This window comes from Coptis chinensis, chromosome 4, assembly GCF_015680905.1.
Source record: "Coptis chinensis isolate HL-2020 chromosome 4, ASM1568090v1, whole genome shotgun sequence".
Lineage (NCBI taxonomy): Eukaryota > Viridiplantae > Streptophyta > Magnoliopsida > Ranunculales > Ranunculaceae > Coptis > Coptis chinensis.
This window is the reverse complement of record NC_141459.1, coordinates 73,846,646-73,857,673: the sequence shown is the minus strand read 5'-3', so window position 1 is coordinate 73,857,673 and position 11,028 is coordinate 73,846,646. Positions and strand designations below refer to the sequence as shown.

Here is an 11,028-nt window from a genome sequence, read left to right as displayed (position 1 = left end):
GGATGAGAAGTTTTTCTTTGTTTTCTTTCTTTTTCTTTCGCTCTACATATTTTCCTTTTTTTCCTTTGGTTGAAAAGTGAACAAACAAAAAGCTTCTACAAATCAAAAACCCCTCGACTGCCCAAACACCTCGAGACAATCAAAACGTTTTGTATTCCCAAAACCTAAATCATTACACGCCCACAAATGGTCGTAATTTCGGGCCCATGAATCCAGCCCAACAGTTTCCGCACATTCCTTGAAACCTAAATTCAAAACAAAACAACTGTTAGACACATGCTTTTTAACTTTACTTTTTAACCGTTCTCCTTCCATGCAACAGTTGTCCAATGAACGAATAAAAAATAAAGGGGGTTGTGTAAGTACACTACAGAGCACGTGTCCACATAGCAGGACGTCTTACTTCAGATCGTCCCACAACATCAGATCGTACCAAGCGAAAGACTCTCAAAGTCGTCACCAACGGCGATTCTGACCATTCATGGAAATATATCAACTAGCACAATCTTGGAGCCCAATCAACGCCACAATCAAGGAAACATTAACTTTGTAACAACACATTAATGGCGAATCACTAAGATAGCACATAAGGTGGATCTGCAATCCATAACGGTTCAAACACATATCTATAAATAGAGAAAGATAAACTACGTAAGGCTTGATTCAAGTTTACCACGAAAAACTTGATACGTAGGCAACTCTTATCCTAAGAAGAGTGCAGCCATTTCCTATCATCAGGTCGTAGTCCCAAAGTAACCAACATCTACAGTGACGATTAAGAGATCTGTAATATAATGGTCTAATGGTCAATATTATGCATTCCCGGCTACCAACTGATGCTCACTTAATAAAATTAAGTCATGTTATAGCATGCCAAAAACCTGTCTGGTCGCCCTTCCCTATTAAGCAAGTTGGGTTATCTAGCTTATGTTACATGTAGTCGATCTGAGGCAGGAAAAGTAATCTAATTAGCTGGTCTCTTGTGTACAATCTAATAGAGATAATGAGCATTGTCTTTTTAATGTGTAAATGTTTTGAAGCGAATCCAAATTACGCGAACCGACTTCTTAACAGTTTCCCCTGTTCTGATGATTAAAAGTTCACAGCGAGCAACTTGAAGATGCGTCTCATGGAGGAAATGCCGCTTAAGATAAATAGTACTTCAAATGAATACCAACCTGAAAGCAAAAACGAGCTTTTATAGATGTGGTGGTTCATGTGTAATGTAGAGAACATGATTAATTATAGTACTTGAAATTTGAAAATATTTCCGCAAGTAAAAAGTAAAAACAATTCAACTTTATTGTTGATTATGAATTGTATTTGGTTTAGTTGGTTTGAACTGTTAAGTAGGACTAGGATAAAATCACTCTTTTTCTATGAAATCTTCTACTCAAAGTATGTCTGTTCTTCTATCGTCCGTCATCCACTAATATGATTATGGACTTTCAAGAAGTGCAACATTAGCCAGTCGCATACGATCACATTCAGTAATGCCAACTAGAAACTATGAATTGTGTAATTTCTGTTGTACAAATTTACATCAAGCGACAGCTGAATGTGAGCTACAAGCAGAAAAGTCTGCATAAAGAAACGTGTTAGAATCATGGGCGAGTTAATTAGACAAAATTTTACACTCTTCAAGTGCACCCTCCACAACAGGGAAACAAACCATGTAAAAATGGTGGCTTTGATATTTCTGAGAATGTTCCAGTTAAATTGGGTATCCATCACTTTTTCTGAACGGGATTAACAGCAAATTTTTCCTCAGATTGACGTTTCCAGAAGTAATTAGCTGCTTCGATCCAGCGGGGGTGAACCAGGAACTTTTTATGCTGCTCAGCCCACTTAGCCTTGTCTGTTCCAGTGTCTGTCGAGACCACGTGTGTTACAGATGAATCAAGGTTTGTAGAACATGTGGCCCCTAATTGCACTGCCATCTCCCAAAGCTTTTGATTATGGGCAATCTCTCCTGTCTTCCAGACCCTGCTGAAAACTAGTCTACAGCCCTTCAGAATTTCTTGTCTTACAGTTTTCAGCACCTACAAAAAAATGGGAAGGATTGTGATTAATGCATGTGGATACTTTATCCTAGAGATGATACCCAACTCTGGGTCGTACTCATAAATCAATAAAAACACAAAACAATGCATGAGTTCCCCTCGTGCTTATTGACGCATACACAGTTGCAAGGAATTGATAGTTAGTTTTAACATTCAAGTGAAAAATTGTTAGTTTACAACTTCATATACCATCGTTCACTTAAGTTTGTACTTCTTACTTATTCACAAGCCAAATAGGCCTACAAGTTTGTACCTGTCTTACATCTCTGCTCATGCCATCAGCATCATGCTCCTGCAAAATTCATCAAGCAGTGAAAAATATTCCTACATAGAATTGGCCTTGTTTGAAAAAACAACAAGATCTAAAAAGAAAGAGACAAATCTTCAGTAATATACCAAATCAAAAAACATCTGGTGAACTCGCTTAAGAACATTAAGAATATTTGCAAGAGCGCCCTCAGCCTCGCTTTCATCAATCTTTGATTCTGAAAGAGATTTAAATCTGAAACCGAATTGACGACCACTTGAAGCAAAGAAATGATATCTTTCCATGAGAATTAGGTTTTCTCTATGCTTGCTCCATACCTAGAAAAGGTTAAACATGAAGTTTGTTGTCATTTGTCAGTAATCGAGTTGAAGCTAAAGAACTAAAAGTCAGTAACCATGATGTAAGATACACAGCATCAGAATTTATATAACAATATATGCTCCTTGGAATACAAGAAACCAGAAGCCAATTTTTTTTTTTAATTTAATATATATATAGGGATAGAGCCACTCCCAAGCCACTCCATCCACTAACAAATTGAATTAAGACCTAAATACAACACTTTTTATATACAACACTTTTCATATAACACCCTTTTATAAGTTGTATTAATGGCTAATATTTTGTGGGTATGATCTTACCACTATAGAGATAACATACCCACAAAATTTCATATCATTCTAAAATCTCTAACCCTCTCAAAACTTGATTTGAAAATGTGATTTATTTTAACGGTCAAGATTTAAAATTTTGGAACCCTCTTTTGGCATCTTTAGAAATTTCCAAATAAGCCTATTTTTTGCAAGGATGTTCTTTGTGGTAAGAAGATGACATCCACAAAAAATCAAGTCGTAAATAAATTTGTAGAGTGAGATGGAGGTCATTGTATAAACTATTGTATAAAAAGTGTTGTATATGGATCCCTCCTCATATATATATCTTGATTTTTTGTGGATGTCATCTTCCTACCATGGAGAACATCCTTGCAAAAATTGGACATATTATTCTACCATACTATCTTGACATACCTAGCCAACCGGTCAGATCTTGTAGAATCTAACGTCTAGATATGCTTCTAAGAAACTAAACAAGTAAAACATGGCAAAAATGTCAAGATAGCATGTTAGAATAGTATGTCGATGGAGCCGGATATATATATAATTTGACAAGATAACACCCTTTTTGTTTTCGAATTTTCGAATGCACTTCTTTGAGATGCAAGACGTATCTTGAACTTTAGGTTTTTTGTACTTCAGGGAATTGACCAGTACATAAACAAGTGCACTAATATTAAACACAATTTTTTTTTTCATAAAAGAATATGAATAAGCTCAAATTTCTAATTTATTGTTTGGAAGGCCCATGCTCATGATTGTCTTTTGGGAAATATGGATTCGAGCTTCTCTAGTACTAAAGGCTAACACATAGGCCAGAGTATTCCATAAAACCTGATAAAGTAAATTGAGAATCTCAACCGTCCCAGTGAGCAATTTGTGTTATCTTTGTTCTATTAGTATTCGGTTTAGCTAACCATTGATTCATATGGTTGTCAGAGACTATTAAGTGAACTTTCTCTCTATCTAGTATATTACAGGGAGTTAATATCATGATGGTGTTGACAACAAAACTTTCTTCCTTTGATGATCTACCATGCCCATACATGGAACTGAAACAAGACCACCTGGAAGATGGGGGGAACCAGAATTAAAAACAAAGGTGTTTGTTAATGTTATGGTCAAGAAGTCATATCCTCATATTAATGATTGATGATGTAGGTACAACCACAATGATCCACACGTTTAATGCAAAAAATATTGCTCCAACATTATTATAACAGCTAACAAGACTCTTCCTCACTAATTAAACAAAAATATCTATCGATTAAAAGTAAATTAGTACATAAATTCTAATTGAGCAGAGACCAAGTGTATTATCGGGACGCCATGAAACAAGTCAGACTGAAGAACGAGCTAAACAAAAGCAAAGGCAGATAACACTTAAATTTGTCGTCCAAAGGGCATAACTGATAAGAAATTGAACTTACAAATTCTGTGTCATCAAGAATGACCACGGCACTGTCTGCACCGAGCACCACATCAAGACCTTTCTGATGTTTTTCGGTGCAATCAGCTTGAGAAACTACTTTGCAATCAAAGTACACTCTTGCTGGATCAAGTAGATCTGCCATTTGTAATGCATAGGCTTTTTCTCCCATTGTGTAAATATACATTTCATACATGCTACTGGCTTCTCTTAGAAACGTTCGAACAAAGGGCCTCAACTTTGTCATCATATGCATCCTTTCCAACTTGAAAAGGCTCCCCTTTGGAATATCTACCATTATTAAATTGTTAATCGGCAGTAGCAATTAAATGCAAACAATGAATAAAGCTAAATGAATGAGCATTAGTGAAGAAATGTACGGTTTCACTCCAAAAATACAAATTGTATGAAACTCAACTTTTTACGCCTTTGCATCAATATCACAATTATTTGATTAAAAGGAATCAGTACAACAACTTCTACAAGAGAACCAGTTATTGAAAATGTAAGTTGCATTTTGTAGAACAAGTTTCCAGTGGAGTGTAAACTAAGCCATCGATGAAATATGGTCATAATGTTAGCCAAAGTTACATATGAGCTAAATAAACAAAACCACAGTATTCATACACATGATACCAAAGGGACTTAGAGAATCTGATTTTACAAGACACATTAAGTCATTAACCACTCAGAAAAACAGGGTAAAACAAAATGTGTGAAGACCTTAGGTCTGCTAAATGACCTCTAATCTAATTGGTGCAAAGTGCAAATATGAAAAAAAAATAATAATAATAAGAAATAAAATAAAATCAGAGAGCTTTAGTCCCTTGGACAGGGCTGTTGAAGCTTGAAGCTGTTTGAACAATCAAGATTCACTAGATATGGAAGATAAAGTTCACCTTAGAATCAGAGAGCTTTAGTCCCTTGGGACAAGGGTTGTTGAAGCTCGAAGCAGTTTGAACGATCAAGCTTCACTAGATATGCTTGAAGCGTAGGTTCCACATAAGTGGGCAAGATAAAGTTCACTAGCGTCATTTTAAAGGATACAAGCTGCAATACAGCTATCACATCGAACCCATAAAGGAATACAGTTCATTCAATCTCATAGCTTATTTGTTGATACCACGAATAAAGGCATAAGAGCAACAACCCACTAAGAACTGTTAACCATGATGCCAGATAAGGACGAGTACTGACACTATGACATGACATGGATAGTAGATACGGAATACAGCAGTCTTAAACATTTGAGGACTTGGATACAGGTACAGAATCTTGTTCTATACTTACGCTGTTTTATAGTTACAATTGTTTTTGAGTCTAGTATATGGGACTACAGTCTTTAGGCCAACCCATCCTATCATAACAAGAGAAGAACATGCCTGTGTTGGGTGTATAGCTTTTTATTTTAACTATTGCTATTTCTGTTGCAATCATACTAGATGCACAATAATATTTCCTTGTTTAGGATTTCTTGTTTGTCTGGGTTCAGTAGGGCTATGGGTAGAAGTTTCCAAAAAGTATTCTTGAAATATCCTTGAAAGAAGTAACCTAGACCGAGGAAAAAGAGGAGGAAAAAAAGTATGAGGTGGCGGTATCAATGTTTTATCATGTGTATAGATTTGACATATTGAAGTATTCATGTAATCAATCAGGAATCTTTTGAAAAAATGGACAATAGTATCCTCTTTGTTTCTTTCACACAAGCAAATCATTAGAGGAAAAACTGTGAAAGCATACATGAAAAAGATAAGAGGTGTTGTGCCTCATTAAAACAAGACACTAACAGGAGTACGAGATGGCCAGCTATTAGTGCTTGATTTTACATTTTTTTTTGACAGGCCTGTTTTTTAATGAGATCAGTAACTCGGTAATGCTGGCGCGATTCGAACCCCAGACATCTGGTATCATCACCCAAAGGTTATACAAACTAAGCTAGCTGGTACCTGTCTTGGTAATACTACTATTGCTAAATGAACATAGTGGCTGATGAGATTCCTCCTGAACTATCAATGCCATAAGATGCAATGTGTAAGTAGCACTATCAGATGTTCAGTTTCAGAAACTACCGGTATCTTTTAGATGTCAAAGATAATGCTGCAAAAAACCTTCGGTCATTGCATTTTCCTATGTAACTTTTTTTTCGTAAAAATTTTCCTATCAACCAAACACGCCCAGAATTCTGAATGTTGTATGGTATCTTTACAAACAATGAAATTCAGTTCAAAATAATAGGTTCATAATGATTTCCTTAAGACAAACAGGTAGAATTGACATAACAAAATAAAATAAAATAAAAAATGAGAAATTTACAAGCAGGTAGGAAAGTTGAAAAAATAGATCTCACCTTGCAAGGAATCTATTTGGTTATTTAAATAATCCTCCTCAGGAGAGAGATCAAAAAGTCTAGTTGAATTGAGTAATGTGTGGTCCAAATCCAAAACCAAGTAAAGCTTTCTATTTCTCAACAAGCTCTTCAAATCAGAGCCACGTAATCGATCCATTTCATCACTGACAATCTTTAAATTCTGCAAAAACATATTACAAGACATAATTAACCAAATTTAATTGAACATATACAAAAAATATAGTAGAAGTACATTACAACTAATCATTGTAAGAAAAAAAAAAATATGGACAAAATTCCCCTTGAGATAAGCAGACTACGAATGAAAGCCCTAGCTACTGTCAAAAATACCTTGTGTATGTATCCAACTGGTACTGCTGACGCATCGTTAACAATAACACCACACCTAACACACATATCGCCAAAAAAACCTGGATGACGGCCCTCCAAACAACATTGTTCATTCTCTGAAGAGGCCTCTGCACAACACAACCAGTTAGATACTATACCTCCCTCTCATCTATTCATCTGGTTTAAAAAAGACCAACAAATTCTTTTACTCTTTCTCTCTCGCTCTCTCCACTTTTTTGTTGTGTTGTGGAGAAGAAGGTTTCGCTAAAGAAGAAGCATGTGACAAACTATATAGTCAACTATTTGTTTAGTAGCCTATTGTCTACATAAACGAAGTTACAATTGCTAAACACACATAAATTGGTTCAAACCAGCGTAAGCTAGCGGAGAGGGATAAATCTAATCCATTTTGTAAATATGTTCACATATCACAAACAGGGAGAAAAAATAAAATAAAATAAAATAAATGTAACACTATATATTTGTCAACACTTCATATGACGTGTCTAAATTACAAGGTAACGACTAATCACAAATTCCAGTTTGGACCTCTAATCCCTACTCATAGTTTATAGCTACAAATCGAATCTATGTCAAGTACTACGAACAGGTGTGTAAAACTAGGTGAGAGAAAAGAGCACCTGATTTTTGTTTTGTTGAAGTAGTGGCCTCCTCCTCTGTCACTGCTACAAATGATGTTGTCCCATTCCGATCCTCTTTATCTTCCGATCCCACCACCACCACCTTACGCCTTTTAACACTGAAATTACATCAACACACATTAAACCGACAGCTTAGCATGAACATTAAATAATAAATGAAAATCCTAAATAAATAAAATATATACCTCTGTACTCGAAAATCATCATCATTATTATTATCCTCGTCATCGTGGTCGTGGTCGATAATATTGTCAAGGTATAATTCTTCTTCTTGATTGTTGTCGTCAGCAGTGTTACTTAATAATTCTTGTTCATCATCGTCGTCAGATGAAATAGTAGCTAATGCGTCATCAAGAGCACCAAAACCATCACTGCTACTTGACGAGTTTACTGGAGAATCCGGTATCAAGCTCATCATTACAATACTCAGTTACTCTACAATAATAACAAAAAATAAATTAGAGTTTGGAATATAGACAATAACGAAAATTGAATGATACAGCTCTAGGGTTTTATATAGGTTATAGGTTGAAACTTCTGTTGGTTTGGTTGTTGTTTTTTGCAAAGCGGGACGGGGCGGGGCGGGTCGGTGGGTTGGGCTTAAATAGTAATAGTCTGGGCTTTGTAGAGAGGATTTGAGTGGAAAAAGAAAATAATAATTAAAAATTGGTGCGGGAAGTTACTCTCTTGCTATTGGAGCCAGGTTTCGATCCTGGGACCCATGGGTTATGGGCCCACCATACTTCCGCTGTACCACTCTGATTTTGTGATAGTTTTCGTATTAAATTATATAAATCAAGTCTTGCAGTTGTAAAAGTGCAAAAACGAAAAAGAGATTTCTCCTCATTTCTTTTTTAGGATTTTCTTTGTATTGCCACCATAAATAGATTATTCAGCAGCTTGAAGTTTCGCTTCCGCCTGCACTTGTTTCTCTTGCCATCTTTTTTTTTTTTTTTTTGAAAAATGAGCACTTTGAAACTCTACTACTTAAAAGCAGTTGAGAACAGGTTGCCTGTTAATACTGAAAATACATTATTTTGCTTCTGGGCAATATAGGTTAGACAAAGGGTGTACCCTATAACTAAAAGCCTAAAAGGTCATAGACTGATTTGTTAAACCCCAAAGGGAGGCAACAATCAATCAATCTATACACTGGAAACAAAAGCGTAATAAAAATGAGTTTAGTAAAACATATAAAGAATAAAAAAAAAACCTTCTTTTCTTCTCATGAAATTTTCATTACCCAAACACATACTCAATTTCTACTCTTTTTCTATCTTTCTTGTTTCTGGCGCGAGAGGCTGGAAGAGGGGTCTAAATATCATAAACGGGCTGACTTTGTATTTCAAAGTCGAAGGGCCCTGACCCCACATACCGGTGCACACTTTTGGTGATCCTAATTAATGAGAATATAGAACCATGGCTTGATGTGATCAATAGACCTATATAGTTTTCAATAGATTTTGGACTTGGGCATATATCCGGGATTTTTTAAATATTTTTTCCTCTTAAAACTTGAATGTTCGATCAATATTTTCGTAAAAAAAACCATATCAAGAAAAAAGCCTTTATTCCTTCCACTACAACAAATATGAGCTTTTGTAACATGCTTTTTGCAACATTTTCAGGTGAACGTTACGCACGACAGACATTTGTAACTCTTTTTTACAAAATATTATCGATTATAAAATACCATATTGTTTTGTATCATTTTATTACTTAATGCTACAAATTTTAGTTGATTTGCAACGTGAGTCTATAAAATGTTACAAAATTTTGTTGGGGTTGTAATATTTTTTTCATGAAATGTTACAAATTTTTTTTAGGTTTTGTAACATTTCCACTTAAAAAGTTACAAATAACAAGTAGGCATTGTTTGTCACGTATTTTGAGAAATGTTACGAAAATGGAAGAAATCGAAAAAGCGCCTAAGTACAAACTGGTGCCTGGATTTTTCTTTATGACAAATACAAAATTTGTGATATATATCGTCCGAAATAATTAAATACGTATTTCACCCAAAAAGGTGAGAAATAACCGCCAAAAACACTCTCAAAACCTCTCAAATCTCAAAACTCTAAAAAATGAGGAACACTCTCAAATCTCAAACCTCTCTCTCGCGAAAAGGGAAAACACTCTAAAATTGGAACCCTAGAATCACTACAAAAAAACAGTCAAGAAACAACGACCCATAGCTGTCGAGACTGACAAAGGTGCACGAGTCAATGAACTCTCAAATATATCAAAGTCTAAAGCATAAGATTACATCCCAAAATGTGGCAACAGTTACTGACATCCAAGTCGAAGAAAGCTAATAGATTTTGGAGTAAAAAACGTGTATGAACAGCTTAAGTCTCGCTCTAAACAGCTCAAGTCTCTACATCTAAGTATCTAACTCCCTAAAAATTAACTTAAGAGGACGTTGGAAAGGCATCCTAGTTGTATGCGTTACTACTGCCGAAAATTTTGTTTGAGCAACCCAACTGGTTTTTTACAATGAATTAAACATTAAATTTGTAATCTTTGAGGAAAAGTTCAACCCTTTAAAAAAAAAATTGCAATTGGCTTAATATAATAATAGCAACAAATTTAATTTTTCGACTAATAATAGATATTAATCAAAGAATTAATATCAAAACACGTAGTACCTGCTAATTGGATGATCGAGCAAAACGCATTCCACCAAAACCTCCAAAATCGAAACCGAAAAACTGATGGGAAAACAAATAGAATAATTGAAATCTGAAGAATTTGTACCAAAAAACAAAAAATAAAGTGTTAATGGTCGCAAATAAGAGTACATGATTACCTGAACTAAGCTATTGATGGCGAAAGAAAGAGATGAAAACAACAATCGAGATTTCAGAATGAGCCTCACTACACTTTGTTTAACTCTGTTTAAGAATGAGCCGGAAGAGGAGTAGTCCCTAACTATTTGTTTTGTTTTGACGAAGGCGTATTCTCTCTCTCTACTATATTTTAGGTTCTCAAAATAATGTTTTTGTTATTCGCCATTTTGCCCAACCGAAATTTAGCGCGAAGTCTAATTTTTCGCGAAATAGTAGAGCGGGAATGATCCTGTGATGACGGCTACTGAGTTAAACAATGACGGCTATTGGCTCCTGTTTTATTAAATGGGCTATTAACTGTCATCCAGAGCATTCCTAAGGCTGAGTCCAATGGCTCTCTATCCCTTTAAAAGTAGAGCTAAAGTCAACAGATTTTACTCTCTATCATTAATTTCCTCTTTATATATACAAATGATTCTACTATCTATCTCTATTTTACTCTCTA

At 35.2% G+C, this 11,028-nt stretch overlaps 1 protein-coding gene across 1 annotated transcript; it reads right to left on the bottom strand.

Moving 5' to 3' along the window:
• Positions 1-1,491: 1,491 nt before the first annotated feature.
• LOC147504759 (RNA polymerase II C-terminal domain phosphatase-like 4) lies at positions 1,492-10,739 on the bottom strand. The gene is made up of 10 exons (XM_086557505.1): positions 10,544-10,739; positions 10,383-10,445; positions 7,920-8,169; positions 7,714-7,832; positions 7,073-7,200; positions 6,722-6,902; positions 4,376-4,665; positions 2,460-2,648; positions 2,317-2,355; positions 1,492-2,042 (listed from the first exon to the last, which is right to left on the bottom strand). The coding sequence occupies exons 3-10, from the start codon at positions 8,150-8,152 to the stop codon at positions 1,731-1,733; spliced, it is 1,491 nt and encodes a 496-aa protein (XP_086413631.1). The 5' UTR covers positions 8,153-8,169; positions 10,383-10,445; positions 10,544-10,739; the 3' UTR covers positions 1,492-1,730.
• Between the last annotated feature and the right edge of the window lie 289 nt (positions 10,740-11,028).

Bases quoted from the DNA above. Each gene is read 5' to 3' on its own strand.
- LOC147504759 (XM_086557505.1), bottom strand. From the start codon at position 8,152: ATGATGAGCTTGATACCGGATTCTCCAGTAAACTCGTCAAGTAGCAGT. The intron at 4,666-6,721 runs GTGAGATCTATT...TAATAATGGTAG, and splicing joins CCAAATAGATTCCTTGCAAG to ATATTCCAAAGGGGAGCCTT. The intron at 2,043-2,316 runs GTACAAACTTGT...ATTTTTTTGTAG, and splicing joins TGAGCAGAGATGTAAGACAG to GTGCTGAAAACTGTAAGACA.